Source organism: Phyllobates terribilis, unplaced genomic scaffold, assembly GCF_046119375.1.
Source record: "Phyllobates terribilis strain yellow unplaced genomic scaffold, ASM4611937v1 Scaffold_1__5_contigs__length_1240528914, whole genome shotgun sequence".
NCBI lineage: Eukaryota > Metazoa > Chordata > Amphibia > Anura > Dendrobatidae > Phyllobates > Phyllobates terribilis.
This window is the reverse complement of record NW_027362761.1, coordinates 303,179,799-303,203,021: the sequence shown is the minus strand read 5'-3', so window position 1 is coordinate 303,203,021 and position 23,223 is coordinate 303,179,799. Positions and strand designations below refer to the sequence as shown.

Genomic DNA, 23,223 nt, shown 5'->3' with positions numbered 1-23,223 from the left:
ACATTCAAACTTCCTCATTGGCTGGCAGCCAAACCCTCCTCTCCTCTACTTATATTTATAGCCAGTCTCCCAGTCGTGCACTCTGCTCACATCCAGCGGTGGATACCGCGATCGATGCAGCACCTCTCCTATACTTTATGGCACAAACGGTATGTCTACCTCCCTTAGAGTCCTCACCCCATTATAGCCCCATATATCCTTCCATTACTTCATAGCATGCATTTTCTCCATAGGAATCCCTGTATTGGGTCCCATCTCCTTCTCTTCTCCTGCTCCCATCCCAGTAACTTGGTAGGTTGCCCCCTTCTTTTGCTTCATTGCTGGACAAAAGGTTACATAGACACATAGACCTTTATTTATATGTTCTGTATACATAATTTGTGACTTTATAATCACTATATTGTTTGTATTCTATATCTGTTCATTTTGTTTACATGCAGTACACTGATGAAGGTCTTGTTGACCGAAACGTCTTTACTGTGGACTGCAAATAAAAGTATCTTTTTATACCATTTGGTGTGCTGAGGTTATCGCGACATTTCTCATTATTACACATAACTTAATTTATGGAAATCTATTGTTTGATTTCTTTGCCTGTGTGGATTGGATGGGTTGCTACCCTGGTGAGAATTTCATGTCAATAGCATCTTTAGAAATATATTTACTTTCATATTGGTGACATGTTCAATACTTATTTTACCCTCTGTAAATATAATGCCTCTCTATATACCAGTACAGTATGCCTATAAAGAAGAATACCGTTTAGATCTTTAGATAGAGAAAAGTCTGCTACACTCAGCAGTGCTGCCTGGGGTTCACTTTTAAGGTTTCTACCTGCCATGTTACAGGTTCTGATTTTAAGTCAAAGGAAAGATTATTTCCAAGTTAAAAAGAAAATAATTAACTATATAAATGCATATAGTGAGCACAAACAGCTGCTGAAAGGGCACCTCCCAGCCTCTCCCCACAAAGTCTATTTTTTTACATTTGCTTTAACTATAAACTATAATTCTGTTAGTAACAGGTCCTCTTTAAAGAGGTTGTCCGGTCTAAAATGACAAATCTGCACTGCGCGCTGTCAGTAATCACCGGTGCCAGGAACAGTGGTCATGTGACCACAAGAATGTGATATGCATACTCCCTGCCACAATTCGACTAGATGGGCACGACCTCGCTCAATGCAAGAGTCTTGAGTCAGATTGTGGCTGCGAGTATGCGTATCGCAAACTTGTGGTCACATGACCGCCATTCCCGGTGCTAACACCAGAGAATCCTCACAATGTGCAGTGTGCACGACGTAAGGATTCACAAGTCTGCAGTCACATACAGTGACTGCAGACTTGTTGTTTTAGACTGGACAACCCCTTTAAGACCTCTTCATGCCAAAAACCAGTAGATGTGTCTAAACATGGCAACAATCAGCCTACAAACATGCCAACTCAACCAATCAAATCTTTTATGAGACTGTACAGGAGATAAATGATCATGATCATTGGTTTGCATAGACAGTGCAGTGTAAAAGGCCCAAATAAACGAGCTTGCTTGACTAGTAATATCACATATAAATGAGCCTTTACATGAGCTTCTACATAATGTATGTCTTTATGAATTTATTAAGTTATTTTGGGAACGTTTATCATTATAAACATAAAACCAATTTAAAAAATAGCTTTTTTTTCCATTTAAAATAAAGTGTAGGAAAACAAAAAGAACATGTTTATTTTACTTCATTTCAGCACAGTTAAAATAAAATGCATATCTATATGTGTATATGTGAAGAATGTTTAAGTAGTTTGATAGTATTCTTCAACAAATACTACCCAGAAACATAAAATGACAGAAATCATTACAAAGAACTAGAATAGTCATAAACAGAGCAGACAAACAGCATTTTACAGTGTACATTTTGGAATTGTTATTAGGTACAACTTTAAATTACAAAGAAAGGCTAAACCTTCATGTTTACCAGTCTCAACCTTTAAAGGAGCCCTCCCTTAATTTTATGAGGAATAAAATAAATATCTTGCACTCTTTAAAGTCAGAAAATCACAATCATAAAAATATATCCAATCACCTTTAGTGAAGCTTCTTTCATGAAGCATTTTTTTCATAGAGTCGTAACAATTGTTGAAGCTCATTCCTAGTCTTTCTTTAAATCTACCTTAAAACAAAATATATTTAGCCTTCAAAAGTGCATCTGTAGCATGAAGAACTGAGTCATAAAGAAGAGATTTGTGGTGATGAAATTCAGAAGCCCAGAGTTAGTTCCTGGTTGATACATTCGACATTGAGATTTTGACTTCACTTTTTTCAAACAGGGAGGCCTCTTTTTATTTGGGACTGTGGAAGGTTCGACTGAATCAATATCATTGTTTTGATTCAAGTTAGTTAGGGAATTATCTAATTTGCTTGCGAAAGTGGCAAATGGGGAGTAATTAATTGGCTTATATGTTCTGTTTTTTCTGTGGTCAACATTCCCAATAATTTTTGTCTTCGAGATATTTTCTTTATCCTTGATCGGAATATTTGGCAAGATTCTACTTGTGTGAGAAGATGGGCCTGATTTAGTGTTTGTGCCAGCTACTATTGACTTATCGGTGGCAGGCTGGCAACAACTATCTGAGATCTTTTCAATATTTAGAGATGTCTTGGCACTGAATGGACCTATTTTGAATGAATGGAAAGAAATATTGGCACATCCATCAAGATCGTTGATTCCAAGTTTTTTTAGGTCTTTCCCAGCTAGGTTCGGTGGAAGGTAGCACTCTAACTCAGATGATGAGCCTTTAAATGATTTCAACCAACTCCAGAGGGACTTGGCCCTGCAATCACAAATCCACTGGTTTGCGTTTAGACGTAAGTACTGCAGAGATACAAGAGGTGATAATACTTCTCCTTTAAGCACTGTCAAGTTGTTACTGAACAAATACAGGGTTGTCACTTTCTTTAGGCCATGAAAAGTCCTGCGATGGATCATATCTAACCTGTTTTGATGCACCAGTAGTCTATCTAAGTTAATGAGACCACTAAATACATTTTCAGATAAGCTATTCAATTTGTTTCCATGAAGAAATAAGTAGGTGAGGTTCCCCAGGTCTACAAAGGTATCATTATGCAAGAAATGTAGGTTGTTGTCATGAAGGTAGAGGTACTGCAAAGAATAAAGGCCTTGGAAGACGCCAGGGGGCAAATCTTGTAGGCCACAACGATTGAGATGTAACGTGTGTAGATGAACGAGACCACGAAATGTGAGTGCTGTAATAGTTTTGAGGTTATAATTGTCACTCATATCTAGTTCTTCTAATTTGGTTAATCCATAGAAGGCTGCTGACTCGATGTGACTTATGTTGTTTGAATGGATCCATAGGATGGTGAGGTTTTGGCAGGAGGTGAAGCTAGTGGCCCTTATTAAAGTTATTTTGTTATTATGCAGAAAGATACGCTGAGTCTGTACAGGAATGTAAGGTGGGATTACAGTTAGTCTTTGCTGCTGACAGCTAAATGTGATTTTCGGTTCATTATAGCACAGACAGACTTCTGGACAGCACTGCACTTTCAATTTGTAGATGATGCAGCAGGTAACGAGTAGCAACAGCTTAGCTCCTGCAGAAGAAGGAAAAACAAGAATCAATATACTGTATGTTGCTTTATATAGGTGATTTTTTTTTCTTTAAAAGGAATACACAAATAACTCATACAGAACCTCCAAGCAAATTCCACATAGATTGTAAGCCCTTACGATCAGGACTCTCACTTCTCTTGTTTGAATTATTAATCGATTTGTCCCTCTCTAATCTCTGATATTGTGAGTAGATCTACCCTTACCATCGGAAAGTGCTCCAAGTGTCTGAATGTAAAAGTTATTATTAATGAATAATATCACTGGTAACACACATTTTAAGATAATATTCAAAATGCCATATGTACTTTGACTTCCACTTAAAGTTAATTATCTTTGTATGCATTTAACATCAATGTTTTCCATCTCTTTTAAATATATGAAATCTGAATAATATAAGTATATTATGCATGCAAAGCTTCTTTGTCCTGCTTTCATATAGGACTTCGTTCTCAATGTTGTTGATTGTTCAGATACCACCTTTACTTTTAGACGGACACATAAATGTCCCTAATAAAAAAAAACATCTATGTGGATGGTAATTTGGATAAACAAAGGTGGAATTGTTTAAAGGCAATCTCCCTCAAAGTTTTAATATCCTAATCTGAGAGCAGCATATTGTAGAAACAGAGACCCTGATTTCAGTGATGTGTCACTTACTGGGCTGCTTGCTGTAGTTTTGATAAAATCACTTTTTTAATCATCAGGAGATTATCACTAGAGAACTAGTAACCCTGCTGTCAAGTAATCCTCTATATTCATGAGTGCTTTATAAACAGGGACCCACCACTGATTGGCAGATTTTGCCTATGAACAGTAAACATAGAAATTTGCCAATCAGTGTTGGGGGCGGGGTTATACAGAGCTCAGCATTCAGAGAACTGCTAGATCTGCAGCAGATAAAACAGTGATTTTATCAAAACTGCAGCAAGCAGCCCAGTAAGTCACACATCACTAGAATCAGGGTCTCTGCGGCAACTTTAAATGGGTACATAACAACAAAGGAGTGGCAGATTTTTGTCTTGATAATACTAATAAGTAGATTATTAATTTGTTTTACATTTAATGGCTTTTTTATATCTCAAAAAGCTTATTAGCACCTCCCGGACTGGCACCGCTCCAGCGATGTTGGCGCTCATGTGGAATTGTGATGCCATGTGAGTGCTGCAGCTTATCTGTGGCCGCTAATGGTCTGTTTCACTTACTCTTCCTTCAGATGAAACTAAAACATCCGAGGGAGGTGTGAGCTCTGCAGCCCATTAGTGGATGATGATTTGCTGCAGCTCTAAGATGACATAACAATGCCATGCAAGCGCAGTGAGACCCGGCGCCAATATCACAGGAGCAGCACCAGTGCGGGAGTTAAGTATTTTTTTACTTTACTTGGGAGACTACATCACTTAAGAAGTGGTTGTAATTATTTGACTTCTAGCACTGAGGACTGGATACAACTGTATCCATCAAGTCTATGTAATGCTCTGCAAACTAAATACATCAGCAGGAGCTACAAACATCTCATTTATAATCTGCAATAATGTTTAGCTCACCGAGCAATGCCTAAACTGACTAGAGTTGGATCTGTGTCTCAGCTGACACCAGAACTATGTATATACACTTTATAGTTTGTTGTGGAGTTAATGACAAAGTGATCTTTTATTCACATTCATAGGCTATAGAGAGTTGTAGAAATTGTAATTTATCCAATGAAAACTCCTTAAAAGAAAAGTGAAGTAAATACGTTAGCTTCAATACATGGTAATCCATATTTTTGCCAAGTATTATATCTTCACCATGTCTGGTGACTAGGGATGAGCAGACCCGTGGAAGTTTGGGTTCTTGGACAGGACCTGAACTTTATTCCAAAGTTCGGTTCGGGTACCAGAACTGTACCCGAACTTGAAGCAGAACCCAAACCCCATTGAAAACAATGGAACCCGAATTTTTGAGCTGGAAAATTTCTCTCCCTCTCTTTAGCGGACTTCCCCCGAAACTCTGAACTTTGCAATGGACTTCCTGGAGAAGTCAGTGTTCGGCGTTCAGCATCTGACACTAACTGTCCGGTACGAACCCCAAACTTTTAACTTCGGGTTCGCTCATCTTTACTGTTGACTAGTGAAGAGCATTTTTTATATAAAGTATGTAGTGACAAAACATAAAGGATACAGAAGCAGCACAAACACACAACACAACTCCACGTCCAAATGAAGAGCCGCAGTATTTTAAAGAGACAGCGATACAACATCTTTTCAATCAAAATTGTACAATACAGTAATACCTGTAGACAGAGCAGTCTTAGTATACCATGGTAGTAATATTTATAATTTACATAGACCTTACAGTATCAGTGATCATGATATCTGTAAAGCGCTGTGGAAATAATAGCGCTATATAACCAAGTAAAATAAATAATAAATCATAAATAAATAATAATTTTATAATAATTATAATCTTTATTTCTATAGCGCCAACATATTCCGAAGCACTTTACAATTAAGAATAATGTGTATGAATATATAGGGACCTTCCAGCATGTTATTTAATTCAATAATTTCAGTAGATTTTGTCCATTCATTCTTTTTGATGGCTAGCTGTTCCCCTTATCAACGGAAAGGATTATTCTCAGTAAAAGTAGTAAAACTTTGTAAATTTTATCCCCCAAAATGCAGAAATGCACACACAATATTAGAATTTATAAAAGGACATATATCTTTTCTCTAACAGTATTAAGAGATATAACTTATTCATTACAGGGAGTTAACTATAAAGAGAAATTGTCAGAATGCCCTTGTGGGGTCAGAAGGAAACTTTGATGTCCCCATTTCTGATGTAAAGAACCGTACATGAAGCCAAAACTAGTTCACATAATCATTTCAGAGGCCTTTATATAATATGGAGAGATCTTTTTAATGATGTACCGTACATATCTGGTGCGAAGTCAGCTTTTTACATGCTAAACTAACCAGAATATTAAACAGCTCATTCTGTATTAAATATATAATAAACTCCGCATTAAACTTAATGTACGGCAGAAAATATTCTAAGAGACATAATGAAAAGGCCAGAAACAGAGCAAAATTCAACGAACAGCATTGATAAGGAATAGACAGATATAAGCAATATATTTTCACTATGTAATACAACACCGATTATAATGTGCTATGATTTATTTGCCCATGTAAAGTACTAGCTCCTTTGTGAAACATATGGTATATATTCATGAAAAAATGTCAGTAAATACTGCAGTAGACTGCGGCTTCGTTGATTGTATTAGCAGTGGTAACAGAGTACAGGGATATCCTGGTATATGTTATTCCGAGTAAAAGTGATATCTGCCGCAACTTTATTTTCCCAATTATATCGTTGCTATCCCCAGAGTACCAGCTCACATCCTGTGTTACAATCTTTGTACTGACCTACATTTTCCATGGGTTCCTTTTCTTTCTCTTGCAGGTCTAAACCTCCTGAAACTAACAAGGAATTATCTTTGCAGGTTCAGCAGGGTCTCTCCACATTAGGAGGCAATCGATCACTGCAGCAGAAATAATACATCTCTTTTTTTTTCTTAGAACATGTTTATTTTCCACTCATCTCTCTAAGGTACAAATCAAAAAAATGTGATAAATAACCAAACCGATCGTATTATAGAGTAAGCCCGTACAACAGACTGCTTGAAGTATTCAAAGGAAATATAAGCTGTTATGTTGATTTTTATTATACATACAGTACAGACCAAAAGTTTGGACACACCTTCTCATTTAAAGATTTTTCTGTATTTTCATGACTATGAAAATTGTACATTCACACTGAAGGCATCAAAACTATGAATTAACACATGTGGAATTATAAATTTAACAAAAAAGTGTGAAACAACTGAAAATATGTCTTATACTCTAGGTTCTTCAAAGTAGCCACCTTTTGCTTTGATGACTGCTTTGCACACTCTTGGCATTATCTTGATGAGCTTCAAGAGGTAGTCACCAGAAATGGTCTTCCAACAATCTTGAAGAAGTTCCCAGAGATGCTTAGCACTTGTTGGCCCTTTTGCCTTCACTCTGCGGTCCAGCTCACCCCAAACCATCTCGATTGGGTTCAGGTCTGGTGACTGTGGAGGCCAGGTCATCTGGCGTAGCACCTCATCACTTTCCTTCTTGGTCAAATAGCCCTTACACAGCCTGGAGGTGTGTTTGGGGTCATTGTCCTGTTGAAAAATAAATGATGGTCCAACTACACTCCCTGACAGAAGTTATGTCGCTTATCCATGTTATGTAAATAAAAGCTTATAACCTGACGTTAAATTCATCCATTGGTTTTATAAATTACTCTTTTGAAAGCTGAAACCCTCCCAAATTTGGTTTAGGTTAAGAAAATAAATTGGCATTAATGCTGAAATATTGTTCATTTAATGAACACAAAATGGTCAGATTTTGGCAAGACAAAAGTTTTGTCGCCCACAGAAAGTAATGTGATATTCAAACAAATGATTATCTTAAAATACAAATATATGTTGCATAACATTGGTGAATGAAGTTGTGGTGTTATTAGAGTCATATTTAATATTTTGTGTGACTTCCATGAGCTTGAAGGACTGCATCCATGCGGTTCAACAATGATTCATACAATTTATTAATGAAGTCATCAGGAATAGCAGAGAATGCAGTCTTACATGCCTCCCAGAGTTCATCTAGATTCTTTGGTTTTGTCTTCCAAGCTTCCTCTTTCATCCTACCCCAAACATGCTCAATGATGTTCATGTCTGGCGACTGGGCTGGCCAGTCCTTGAGCACCTTGATCTTTTTTGCCTGGAGGAACTTTGTTGTAGAGATGGATATATGAGACAGAGCACCATCCTGCTGCAGAATTTGACCCCTTTTATGATTTGGAATGTAAGAGGTAGCTAATACTTCTTGATATTTTATGCTATTGATATTGCCTTCCACCTTGCAAATGTTTCGCACACCCCATACTGAATGTAACCCAGACCATGATCTTTCCACCACCAAATGTAACTGTTTTCTCTGTGTATTTTGGATCCATACGGGCTCCAGTTAGGTCTCCTGCAGTATTTGCGGCGGCTGTGGTGTAATTCTACTGAAGATTCATCAGAGAAATCCACCTTCTGCCACTTTTCCAGCATCCATCTGTTTAGAAGGCTGTGGGACTTTGCAAATGCCACACAGTTTTTTATTTGCCTTTTGTTTAGTGCTGGCTTCTGGGCACTGATTCGACCATGGAGGCCATTTCGAGATAGAATCCTACAAACTGTTCTAGTTGACACAGGGACTTGAGGTGACCAGGCCTGTTGGAGCTCTGCTGCAGTGGAAGAGGGGCTTGCTTTGGATTTTCTAACCAACAAACGTTCCTCCTGAGCAGTTGTCTTGCGGGGTCTGCTGGACCTGGGCTTGTCAAACACATCTCCAGTCTCTTCAAATCTTTTTTAAATTCTTTGTACTTGACGCTGAGACACATTAAAGATGCCAGCCACCTCTGCAGCGAATCTGGTCTTCAGCCTCTTGATAATGAAGGCTTTGGTCGCAGGGTGGATGTTTGGCTTGTTGTCAGAGCTCAAGTTGCAGTTCAAGTGAAGGTCTGGGGTGCTGGGTTTCTTTTTATACACACCCACTAATTAATCGATCATTTACTGAGCACTGGTGAGGATGTAAACGAGGATTGGGTGCATTATATGACCAGGCGACAAAACTTTTGTCTTGCCAAAATCTGACCATTCTGTGTTCATTAAATGATCAATATTTCAGCATTGATGCCAATTTATTTTCTTAACCTAAACCAAATTTGGAGGGTTTCATCTTTCAAAAGAGTAATTTATAAAACCAATGGATGAATTTAATGACAGGTTATAAGCTTTTATTTACATAACATGGATAAGCGACATAACTTCTGTCAGGGACTGTAAACGCAAACCGGATGGAATAGCATGCCGCTGCAAGATGCTGTGGTAGCCATGCTGGTTCAGTATGCCTTCAATTTTGAATAAATCCCCAACAGTGTCACCAGCAATGCACCCCCACACCATCACACCTCCTCCTCCATGCTTCACGGTGGGAACCAGGCATGTAGAGTCCATCCATTCACCTTTTCTGCACTGTGGTTGGAACCAAAGATCTCAAATTTGGACTCATCAGACCAAAGCACAGATTTCCACTGGTCTAATGTCCATTCCTTGTGTTCTTTAGCCCAAACAAGTCTCTTCTGCTTGTTGCCTCTCCTTAGCAGTGGTTTCCTAGTGGCTATTTTACCATGAAGGCCTGCTGCACAAAGTCTCCTCTTAACAGTTGTTGTAGAGATGTGTCTGCTGCTAGAACTCTGTGCGGCATTGACCTGGTCTCTAATCTGAGCTGCTGTTAACCTGCGATTTCTGAGGCTGGTGACTCGGATAAACTTATCCTCAGAAGCAGAGGTGACTCTTGGTCTTCCTTTCCTGTGGCGGTCCTCACGTGAGCCAGTTTCTTTGTAGCGCTTGATGGTTTTTGCAACTGCACTTGGGGACACATTCAAAGTTTTCCCAATTTTTCGCACTGACTGACCTTCATTTCTTAAAGTAATGATGGCCACTCGTTTTTCTTTACTTAGCTGCTTTTTTCTTGCCATAATACAAATTCTAACAGTCTATTCAGTAGGACTATCAACTGTGTATCCACCAGACTTCTGCACAACACAACTGATGGTCCCAACCCCATTTATAAGGCAACAAATCCCACTTATTAAACCTGACAGGGCACACATGTGAAGTGAAAACCATTTCTGGTGACTACCTCTTGAAGCTCATCAAGAGAATGCCAAGAGTGTGCAAAGCAGTCATCAAAGCAAAAGGTGGCTACTTTGAAGAACCTAGAATATAAGACATATTTTCAGTTGTTTCACACTTTTTTTTTTAAGTATATAATTCCACATGTGTTAATTCATAGTTTTGATGCCTTCAGTGTGAATGCACAATTTTCATAGTCATGAAAATACAGAAAAATCTTTAAATGAGAAGGTGTGTCTAAACTTTTGGTCTGTACTGTATATCAGGTACTTGTGATATGCATCAAGATTGGAAATTAGCATGAAGCTACATGGGCAGCACTGATCATAGTTTTATGAGAATTAGTTGGGGTCTACTTCCAGTTTGGGCTGAACTACACACAACTTTTGCCAAGATTTGAATTATATTGAAATTCAAGTTAAAAGTCATTTTGCAGAAATGTCACATTACTTTTATTTTCTTGGCTCTAAAGAGGACTTGTCACCCAGGTCAAATGTGGCCAGTTTTAGTTCTTAGTTAATCCTCCTGTTCCCCTGAGTATCGTTTTTTTTTTAAATTCAACATATGATTCCAGAAATATGAGCCTCTTTATTTGGTGCTAAGTTGTGTGGTCTTTACCAAGGGGAGGGGGGTGGTCACAGGGTAATTATACAAAGCAGCCTAAAGACATGCCCCAGAGAATGCTGTGAGCCACACCTCTCCATAAAGGCCAGAAATATTAGTACTAAATAAAAAGAAGGCACAAATGTCTGAAAGAATTTGGCCGATTTAAAAAAGTGGTCAGCGGTGTAGGAGGAATAACTAAGAGGAAAAAGTGACCACTTTTGACAAAGGTGACAAGTCCTCTTTAAAGCCAAGAAAATAAAAGTAACATATGACATTTCTGCAAAATGACTCAACTTAAATTTTAATATGCTTCAAATCTTGGCAAAAGTTGTTATCAGTGCAGTCCAAACTTATAGGGGTCCCAACTAATTCTCATAAAACTATGATAAGTGTTACCCATGTATGTTCAGCCTAATTTCCTATCTTTGTGCATATCAAAAATACCTGACGGGTAAATGTATAATAAAGATAAAAGTTACAACTAACAAAGGGGGTGGTGGTCACAGGGTTATTATACAGAGTAGCCTAAAGACGCCCCCCTAAAGAATCCTGTGAACTATACCCCTTTGCAAAACCATAAAGATTAATACTAAACATAAATAAATACTAAAGAGGCGCATATGTCTGGAACTGTATGGCAGACTGGAACAGAGCCGTTATTCATGGCACCTTTCAGCGATTCAGCTGCTCAACATCAACAGAGCAGCTCTTCTTCTTCCAGGCTGTTCTGGGGCATGACTGTTGGCATCATACTGATTGACAGCTGGCTCCCCGCAGTTAGGCAGCAGGGAGCCGGCTTTTAATCAGGGTGATGCCCTTTTAACAGAGCAGAGAGGAAAAGAATGCAACAAGGCAGGTAGGAAACAACTACCTGCCTGTCAGTTTTTAGGTCCATAGTAAAAAAAAATAGTCTTGGATAAACCCTTTAAGATTTGTAAGACCTCTTAATTTAAAGGGTTGTTTCTAAGCTAAGGTCAAAAAGTACAGGTGTGTAATATGGTTATAATATTTGCATGTTACGCAAGTTTAATTTAAAGAACACTGGGGTTAAAAGGGAAAAATATATTTTGAATCCCATAATAAATTTGTTGAATCATTGTCTGTCTGTTTTTTTACGGTTATAAATTTTAACTAATTATTTTTTTTTGCCAGAAAGCTTGCACAAAAACAAGGATGTTAGGGGATAACTTCATACTTTCCATACAATAAAATCAACAAAATTAAAGTAAATTAAATGAACTTAATTTTTTTATTCAGTTTTATGTCTAAGCTTTGATGCTTAGTATTAGAAAAGAACACAGTATGGGCCACTAAAAAATTACAGGAAATTACTTAGTACAAAATGTTGTACCTATTTAGAGAATAAGAAGAATGTAATATGATAGCTAATAAAATATACATAGTGGTAAAAAGCAATAAATTCTTGCAGAGATAAAAGTATGACCAGTTCTTCAATTAACAAGAAAAGAGAAAATGTAATTTTGAACATTTCTATAGCAGATGATAGTAAGTCTGTTAATGAGTATTTGTATATACCATTGAATATTACAAAGTAACAAAGTAACAGAATTATTAATTCCACCATTCTGTGCAGAGACTTCATATAACATGGTTCTGCAGATGACCTTCTGTAATATGCAACCTGCATACACAGATGGCCATCAACTACCACCTCGACAAATAGTCATAAGCTTGGCAAGTGAGAAGTAATTAGCGGTCTATTCATAGATGTAAAGCATTAATTAATCATTTGAGATATTAACTATTTCCAGAATTAATATATTCTATACCCAACACTATACATTTTATATATAATATATTATTTTTCTTGTTAAAAAATAAATATAACAACTCTAGTAAGTTCTGAAAAATAAAAATAAATAGCACATTAATATATAGGCTTCCCTTCCAACCCCTGCATATGCTGAGCCATAGGCAAGATACAGGCTGCCATGTTCAGTGACCTGTATTCTGTTGTGTCAGAGGGAAATTGAGAGAATTTGCTTCTGGCTTCCTTTAATATTAAATTGCTCTAGTCTAGTTCATAGAGAGCCACCTCCATATAGGCTGGAGTTGTTTTCACTCCTTTCGATGTCATTGTTTGCACTCTTTTTGTCAAAATACTGAAGCCAGATGTTAAAAGTTTCAATCATATAGTAATATACAGTGGCGACCAAATGTTTTGCATTTTTTTTAAAGTGATTACTTCTGTCTGGTTGATGTGATGACATTTTCCTGGTGATTTTAGTAAACCAGACGCAAATAGTTGTCAGCTATAAGGACGAAAATTGTGTTTGACATTGTTTTATCCCTTTATGTGTTCGTTTTCAACATTTGCTGGGACAAATGTTTTGCATATATTGTCATGGGTAGTTGAATTTTGCCTTCATTTTTTTTTATGTGTGTGTTTTTAGGCTGCAAATTGCCTCTTCAGAGAAAAAGAGGACTTGAACTCTATAGCGCCACCACAAATCACAATCAACCCTTTAACAAGTCGTGCCATATGACTTAGGATAATAGCCAAATCAGAATCTCAATTTGCAGGCATGATGTTTCGGGCTGTTGGCCCTCGTCAGTGCAAAGTATGAGAACTGATTTGGCTAGATGAGAGGCTCTGGACTGAGGTCTAAGGGGTAATGTTTCTCCTTGTGGAGAGGGTCATACCGGCTCTGGCATGTCAGGGTAAGGAGGCTTATTCGCCATGCAATGCTCCTCTTGAAAATTTAATATGCAAATTGCCTCTTCAGAGAGAAAGATGACTTGAACTCTATAGCGCCACCTATTGGAAGCAGCAATCCTACAAGTCACAATCAACCCTTTAACGAGTCATGCAATATGACTTAGGATAATAGCCAAATCAGAATCTCAATTTGCAGATTTCCTAAGTCATATTACACAACTTGTTAGAAGGTTGATTGTGACTTGTAAAATTGTTGCTTCCAATAGGTGACGATATAGATTTCCACAAGGAGAAACGTTACCCCTTAGGCTTAGTGCCCACGATGCAGAAATGAAGCAGAAATTTTCCTGAGCATTTCTGCATCTCCTTGGCAGAAAAACGCAAGCGGTTTTTACATGCGTTTTTGACGCGTATTTGACGCGTATTTGCATGCGCATTTGCCATGCGTTTTTCCAATGCATTGTATAGGCAAATACGCATGCAGAAACGCACAAGAATTGGTCATGTCCGTATTTTTTCTGCGAGTAAAATCTGCGCAGAAAAAATACGGACCCTGTGCGCAGAACTTGCAGAATGTCATAGGAAGTCATGGGATAAGGTATGCAATGCGTTTCTGGAGCGTTTACGCGCTGCAAATATGCACCAAAAACGTATCGCGGGCACACAGCCTAAGACCTGTTTTTAGGCTAACACATGGCAAAGACAAAGCCAAATTTATCACCAGATGTCAGGAAGCTTATTATTCTGAGAGGGAAGTCAGGCAAAAGCCAAAAAGAGGTAGCTATGGAATTCACCTGTTCTCAGAGTCAAGTATCACGTATATTAAAGAAAAAAAAGAAGGTTATGGAACAGCTGACAAACTTAGAAGGGGACGGCCACAGAAAATGTCCTCCAGAGTTGATCACATTAAGAACAAGTCAGTATCTGATGTTCATAAAAGTGCTGTATGGGGTCAAAGTGAGTTGCCAAACTGTGGTGAGACAGTTAAGAGCAGTAGGGTTGAATGCACGAGTTCCAGTCAAGAAGCCTTTCATCTCTGCAAAGAACCAGAAGGTTCGACTAGAGTTTGCCAAAGAACACAGCCAATGGAAAGAGACAGATTGGTCTAAGGTGTTGTGGTCGGATGAATCCAATTTCAATCTTTTTGGACGCGATGGCAAGCACTATATATACCACCCAATTGGAAAAGGTAATGATGATAGGTACCAAACACCTACAGTGAAATATGGTGGTGGCAAAGTCATGGTTTGGGGCTGCTTTTCTGCATCTGTCATAGATCCCTCTGCATAGAATTGATGGAAAGATGATGAATATGATGAACTATTGGATTGTAAAGGGCCTACATACCGTTCTTGCCCAGGGGCCCTCTTCTGTCTCTGTCTGCCCTTGCACTTTAATGCATATACTAAATGACGCTAAATTAAAATACTCTACAAAAAATGTGTGTAAAAAAATAATATAATACACTGCTATTTTCTATGAATTATATAACAGTAAACCCACTGTATAGAATACTAATGCTATCTTCTAATACAGAAAGTAGACAAAAACTTTACACAACTAAAACTGGTTAGATAAAGCCTAATTCTGTTTTATATTATTGAAGAATCATGGCTGGAATGCTCCAGATTGCACAGCAACCGGTTATTGTAACTAGACAATGTCAGCATGCCCAGCTTGATATAAGATGATGATATTCATATTCCTTCTTCATTTTCTCCCTGTCCTGGCAATTATTTTCCCAGTTTCAATAACATCATTACTATGTACACTATGTCCGCTTATATTTCAAACAAAGAGTTGACTCCACATCAATAAAAAGAAGACGAAAACTGTTTTGTTGTTCATTTACAGGCATTTGTTTACTTTTCAATAATTCATCTGTTACCAAGTTTGCACAAAGTGATACATATATCAGAATACAGAACCCACAGTGACACAATCTTTGACTCGCACCTTTTAATGTCCTTGGTTTAGTACATGCAGCAAAACTTTAACACCTTACTGTCATCCGCTTTACATATACGGTGTAAGTCGGTAGCGGGTGTATGGAGCAGGCTCACAGGTTGAACTTGCCCCTTACCTGGCAGATAATGGCTGTGACACACAGCCAGGACCTGCCTCTAACAGCTGCGGGTGGAGCGAAGCTCTGACAACAGTGTTAACAGCATGCCTGTATGGGGGTTCGTCATTCTATGCACCCATTGGGGGTTTGTTGAAGACCTCTGTGCTTGTCATCGCTGAGCTCCTTTGCAAACCAGTCTGTGGTTGGGCTTCAAATGAGACAGTGATTTTTACTATATGCCACAATACTGTGGTATTGCTGTGTATAACATAAATGATCAGATGATCACATGTTCAAGTCCCTTTAATAAATGCAGTTAAAAGGTAAAAGTTAAAAAAAAAAGAAAAAAGAAGAAGCCAAAACATAAAAGTTCAAATCACCTCCCTTTTCCCCCATTTAAAAATAGAGAGCATCATTTAAAAAAAAAATACACATGTGATATCATCACGTCCATAAAAGTCTGATCTATTAAAATATAGAATTAATTAACCCGATCGGTAAACGCCGTGAACAGGACACAGCAAAAAAATGCTATAAGAAGTAATTAAAATGTTATGTCTATTAAAAAATGGTTTCAATAAAAATGTCATCTCGCCCTGCAATAAATAAGCCCTCACGCAGCTTATCTACCAAAAAATGAAAGCATCTCAGAAAATGGCAATACAATGAAAAAAAATATTTTTTACAAATTTAAGATTTTTTTTCACCACTAAAATAATAAATAAACTGGACAAGTTTGGTATTTCCATAACTTACAAATGAGAAGAATCATATTGTTAGGTAATTTTTACCACACAATGTACGCCATAAAAAATTTCTCCAAAAACTGTCAGAATTGCGTTTATTTCGCAATTTCACCATGCTTGAAATTTTTTCCCCATTTTGCATTATATTATGTTGTACACTGAATAGCATTATTCAAAATAAAAGCTTATCCAGCAAAAAACAAGCCCTCATATTGTTAGGCGTCGGGCGTTTGCTGGATCTGAAATTGGTTCAGAATCGTCACTGGATTCTGTGGTCTCCCATGCTGGTCCAGCCAAGGTAGATGCTGCTCAGCATCTCCATTAGTCCCAATGCCTAGCTGGTGCACGAGATGTACAAGTTGTCTCTTGGGTCTTTGTTCCTAGTAGTGTTAAGCATAGGTTGTGGAGGAGAACAGGGCTACTACAGCTTAAGTCCAGGATGCACTGCACTGAGCATGCCCGTGACATGGCGGACTGTGATTGGTGGTTTGGTGTCAGCTGATCCGGTGACCTGGCACCGCCTGATTGGCCGTGGGTGACGTCATCAGTAGTGCGACCAATAATGCGATGGTGGGCAGGGCTTAGTCTTTAAATAGCCCGCCCACAAACATGGCAGTGCGCTCTGATCATTGAGCTAAGGTTGTGTTCATGTGTGGACGCTTGTCTGTTTGAGCTCCACGTGCTCTCTTGCTGCTCTAGCTTCGGACAGGCAGGTTTAGCTAGGGATAGACAGTCTTAGCTGGAGGGAGGCAGGTAGTTCCGTTTGACAGTCTGGCTCCGGCAAGGGAGTCGCTATAAACCCCGAGCAGACTGCGGACTCCGTATTCCTGGCACCGCCTGTTAGCCACGTGGAGAGTTACTCCGCAGTCTGGTAGCACACCGGCTGGGAGCACGTATACGCCGACGTGAGTCACACACACGTCCTAGCGCCTACTGCGTAGCCTCTGTGCAGTTAACAGGGCTACGGCTACATTATTTGTCGCACATCTCTCGTGCAGTTAACGGAGATAGTGCGAATCCCTTTTCCTGTCCCGGTCTGCAGTAACACTGGAGGGATTTATATATTAGTTGGTTGTTTTACCTTCTTACCCGGAAGGTGGTCGGCCGCAGTCTTCCAGGCTGCATCGCGGACCCCGGGTTCGGTTGCTTTCCATTATTAATAAAGTTGTTTGCAACCGTCACCTTAACACATATGTCTATGGTCTATGTGGATAGAAAAATAAAAAAGCTACAGCCCTTGGAAGAAGTGAAGGAAAAGACGAAAATGCAAAAATGGAAATTGGCCATGCCGGGAAGGTGTTAACCACTTCGCGCCAGAGCCTGTTTTTGCCTTCGTGACCGGGCCAATTTTTTCAATTCTGACCACTGACACTTTATGAAGTAATTACGCTGGAACGGATTCCCCTGATTCTGAGATTGTTTTTTCGTGACATATTGTACTTCATGATAGTGGTAAAATTTCTTCGATATCACTTGCGTTTATTTGTGAGAAAATTGGAAATTTGGTGAAAATTTTGAAAATTTTGCAATTTTCAAACTTTGAATTTTCATGCCCTTAAATCAGAGAGATATTTCACACAAAATAGTTAATAAATAACATTTCCCACATGTCTACTTTACATCAGCACAATTTTGGAACCAAAATTTTTTTTTGTTAGGAAGCTATAAGGGTTAAAAGTTGACCAGCGATTTCTCATTTTTCCAACAAAATTTGCAAAAACATTTTTTTACGGACCACATCTTATTTGAAGTGACTTTGAGGGGCCTCTATGACAGAAAATACCCAAAAGTGACACCATTCTAAAAACTGCACCCCACAAGGTGCTCAAAACCACATTCAAGAAGTTTATTAACCCTTCAGGTGTTTCACGGGAATTTTTGGAATGTGGAAGAAAACAATGAACATTTAACTTTTTTTCACAAAAATGTTACTTTAGACCCAATTTTTTTATTTTCAGAAGAGTAACAGGAAAAAATTGAATAAACAATTTGCAGTGCAATTTCTCATGAGCGCGCTGATACCCTATACGTGAGGGAAAACCACTTTTTGGGCACACTGCAGGGTTCGGAAGGGAAGGAGCGCCATTTGACTTTTTGAATGTAAAATTTGTTTGAATAATTAGCAGACGCCATGTTGCGTTTGGAGAGCCCCTGATGTGCCTAAACAGTGGAAACCCCCCACAAGTGACACCATTTTGGAAACTAGACCCCTCCAGGAACTTATCTAGATGTGTGGTGAGCACCTTGCACCCCCAGGTGCTTCACAGAAGTTTATAATATTGAGCCGTAAAAATAAAATTTTCACATTTTTCCCACAAAAAAATGTTTTTCCTCCCCTAATTTTGCATTATCATAAGGGTAACAGGAGAAATTGCACCATGAAATTTGTTGTGCAATTTCTCCTGAGTATGCCGATACCCCATATGTGGGGGAAAACCACTGCTTTGGTGTACGGCAGGGTTCGGAAGAGAAAGGAGCGCTATGTTAGCTGGGATAGGTTGCAGACACCATGTCACATTTGAAGAGTCGCTGACATGCCGAAACAGCAGAAATCCCCACAAGTGACCCCATTTTGTAAACTACACCTCTCAAGGAATTCATCTAGGGAAGTAGTGAGTATTTTTTAATTTTAAAATTTATACCATTGGGCAGTGAAAAAAACATAATTATATTTTTACCACAAAAAAATGTTTTACCCTCATATTTTACATTTTCACACAGGGCAATGGGTAAAAATGGTGCCAAAATGTGTCACACAATTTCTTCTAAAAGTGGCAATACCCCATATGTGGCTGTATCGTACCGCTCAGCCATACGGCGAGATCTGGGGGGGACGGAGTGCTATTTGACAATTGGAGAACAAACTATTGTAGAATAGGCATTTGGATTTGGGAGCACAAAATTTTCTGAATTTCTTTTGGGGGGCAAGGGCCATTTCGCTTTTCCAGAGCCTTTCTGCTACCAGTAACTTGGAATATTTTTAACAGATGACGGACCTGAGTGGGGACTATCTTTTTTTGAGGACTGAGTTGAAGCTTTTATTGGGAACATTTTACGTAACATTTATCCGGCGCTCGAGGCTGAGCACTTACATCGGGGTTTCCATCTAAATTTCCAAGTGATGTAATTCAGATGAAACCCCTGCCGGATCCATTCACTGTAATGAGGCAGCAGAGTTACTCTGGACTTCATCTGGCCTCTATTTAGTGGTGTCCTTTTTTCAGAAGTGCACAAAACTGTGGCCAACCGCACTTTTATGCACGCCTAAAAAAACTGACACCGTGGGATCACAGGCCAGATGGCATCCACAGTGGCCTATATCTGCCTCATTACAGGGAATCTTCAGTCATGGGTTCCATCTGAATCACGTATTTCAGAGATTTACACGGAAACTCTGGTGTAAGTGCTCAGCGCAGAGCGCAGGATAAATGTGAGCAGGGCCTTACTGCGATCTTTGGGAGACATAAACAAATCAGTAGCAGGTGAAGAATTGGTTTTATTTATTCTTTACGCCGTTCCTCGTGCGGTATAAGTGATGAGATTACTTTATTCTTCGGGTCGTCTCGATTACAGAGATACCAGATTTATATCGGGTTTTTATGATTGACAGCTGTCACACACTAAGAGACGCTTTTTTTTGCAAAATCTAGTTTTTGCATCGCCATATTTTGAGAGCTATAATTTTTCCATATTTCGGCCGACAGAGTCATGTGATGGCTTGTTTTTTGCGGGACGAGTTGACATTTTTATTGGTACCATTTTTGGGTACGTGCCATTTTTTGATCGCTTTCTATTCCATTTTTTGGGAGGTAAAATTAACAAAAACCAACAATTCAGGAATTGTTTTTTGAGGTTTTTTTTTATGCCGTTCTGCGTGTGGTAAAAGTGATAAGGCAGCATTATTCTTCGGGTCAGTACGTTTACAGCGATACTATACTTACTGTATATTTTTTTTATATTTTGGCGCTTTTACACAATAAAACAATTTTATAGAAAAAATATTTTTTTTGCATCGCTTTATTCTGAGCGCTATAACTTTTTTATTTTTCAGCTGATGGAGCTGTATGGCGGCTTTTTTTTTGCCGAACAAGATGACATTTTCAGCGGTACCATTTTTATTTCCATTTTGCTTTTTGATCGCATTTTTTTCCACTTTTTGTTTGGCAATATGATGAAAAAGCATAGTTTTTTGCTCCGTTTTTTATTTATTTTTATTACGGTGTGCACAGAAGGAGTTAATTAGTGTGACAGTTTTATAGATCGGGTTGTTTCGGATGCGACGATACCAAATATGTGTACTTTTTTTGTTTTTGCTTAAATATACGGATTTATTGGTTTAATATTTTATTTATTTATTTTTATTTATTTTGTGATTTTTTTTAACAGTTTGAAAACATTTTTTTGACTTTTTTTTTTACATTTTTACTTAGTTCCTGTATGGGACATTAATTTTTATTTTTCTAATCACTGATGTCATGCAATGTAATAGACATGTATTACATTACATGACATCTTTGCTGACTGTTTCACAGTCAGTGTCTCCTGCCAGGCTTCAGCTGCAGGCTGAGCCTAGCAGGACACCATATATGGCAGATCTGCAGACGGTCATGTGACCTCCAGCTGCCATAACAACGGCAGGTCCTGGAAGATATCAGGGGGCCGTCGGAGAGGTAAGTTGACGACCCCCTCTCCTCTCACTATCTTCTATATGCCGCGATCACTATAGATCGCGGCATATAGATGATAGCAAATGGTTAACATCATTGGGACCTGATCCAATCAGGTCCCGATGATGTCCCCTGTCAGAGCTATTGCTCTGCACCAGAACCACAGCGCTTGCAGGACCACCCACCGTTTTTAAACGTCGGCACTGCACAGAGCCCAGGCAGTGCCGACGTTTATGTACAGTGGGCGGTCCTGAACCGGTTAAAGGAAACTTATCACCTGCAAAAGTGCTTTTTACCTGCAGATATATTGGTAATATGCATGAAAATAGGATTAAAATCACACTATGAAGCACAGCTACAGAGAGAAATTAAGTTATATTCTCCCTGCAGCCGCTCACTTCCAGTCATCAGGGTGATGAAGGGAATTGGTAAAGTAAGCGCTCACTACTCTGCACCTTGCCTGACATAATTTTTTTTAGCTTATGAGCAGAGCTGGTAGTCAATCGAGGTATAGGGGGAGTGATAATAGTACGTTCACTGTAAAGTGAGTGGTGACTGTAACAACCCCTTCACCGCTCTGATCACTGTAAGGCCTCCTTCACATGTCTGTATTGCCGGAATGTGTTGCATCCGTTTTTTTTCCGGCAGCACGGACGACAAGGGCCAATACAAGTCTATGGGTCCGTGAAAAACATGTACAGCACACAGATGGCACCCATGTGCCATCTGTGTGCTGTACGTGTGTTGTATGTGTTTATCATTGCAAAGTATAGGAGAAGCTTTGTAATTTAGTTCTTTCTTTAACCATACTGGAAAACACTGTTGACACACTGATGGTAAAACCGGACACACTGATGACACACTGATGGTAAAACCGGACACACTGATGACACACTGATGTAAAACACTGATGGCACCAGAATCGCTTTTTCACATACGTGTTTAAAGAGTATTTTTCTTTTGTAAACTTTAATGTCTTAGATGCAGAGATACGATGCAGAAGCCCAAATTCTTATCAGAATTTAAGAAATTATTTAAATTGCCCATCTTTAAAAAGTTGAGAGATTCTGGTCAATCCAATCCTCTATATTTTCATGAATCAAATTCCATTAGTTTATAAAACTCTGGCTAAAAAGATTTATGCCAGATAGGGGAAAAATCTGTGTATCCTGTGATTCCAACTTTTTTGATTTTAAAACCAAAGCTTGTGAACACATTTATACGACAGGCATACAGAAGTACAGTTTGTAAATCTACCTCCCTCCAATGTTTCTATTAAGCTATCTGATTTGGAGTGTGCCAAACATCCTGGCAGAGGAGCTGGGTAGCTCTTGATTACCCCACTCTCTGAGATGTTACAATTGAGAAGAAAGTATTATAAGGGGTTACATATTGCTAAACCTCCATCCTCTTTTGGCAGCTGCAAAGTTACTAATTGATTTCTTGGGATACATTTTCTCCAAATAAAATCTCTACAAATGCAATGGTGCAAGGAGAGCCATAATGGGGAATTGTGCAACATATAGACTACTGTAATTGTGGCATAGATATCATTTTGAAAAGATTAGCTCTCCCAATCACTGACAAAGGGAGTTTATTCCAAGCTACAGTTTTTCAGTGGAAACAGGCTAAAAGTGGGGTAACATTTAAAGATTCTAACTCCATTATATTTTCACTAATCTCTATACCCAAATATTTAAATGAAGGGACTACTTTAAATCATCCTGCGGCCAACAATTCATTGGGGAATTTACTGTCATTAGAAATGATTTATCCCAATTAATAGATAGATCTGCCAGGCTTCCAAAATTATTAATTATATCTATGGCTGTATTTAGGGAAGTAGGCCAATCACTAAGAAGAATTAGCATATAATTAACAAGTAAGTCAGTTTTTTTCATGGTGACTACCAGAAGATAATATCTGGACCACTGGCGAGATCCTAATTGCTTCACCCAGTGGTTCCATTTCTATAGCAAATACAAGTGGGATAAGGGGCACTTACAGCAGGTAACACTTTGGAGTTAGAAAAACAATCAGACACTAGCCTATCCGCCTTGATCCTGGTACTAATAAA

General features: G+C 38.6%; 1 protein-coding gene across 2 annotated transcripts in view; it reads right to left on the bottom strand.

Annotated features, from left to right (window-relative positions):
- Nucleotides 1–1,345: 1,345 nt before the first annotated feature.
- The window catches only part of RTN4R (reticulon 4 receptor), a 389,627-nt gene continuing 367,749 nt past the window's right edge, over nt 1,346–23,223 (bottom strand). Inside the window, exon 3 of one of the 2 annotated variants that reach the window (XM_073673319.1) lies at nt 1,346–3,603. In XM_073673319.1, coding sequence (XP_073529420.1) covers nt 2,186–3,603 — 1,418 coding nt within the window. In that variant the 3' untranslated portion in view covers nt 1,346–2,185. The remainder of the gene's footprint in view (nt 3,604–23,223) is intronic. The other variant, XM_073673312.1, reaches the window with a different exon arrangement.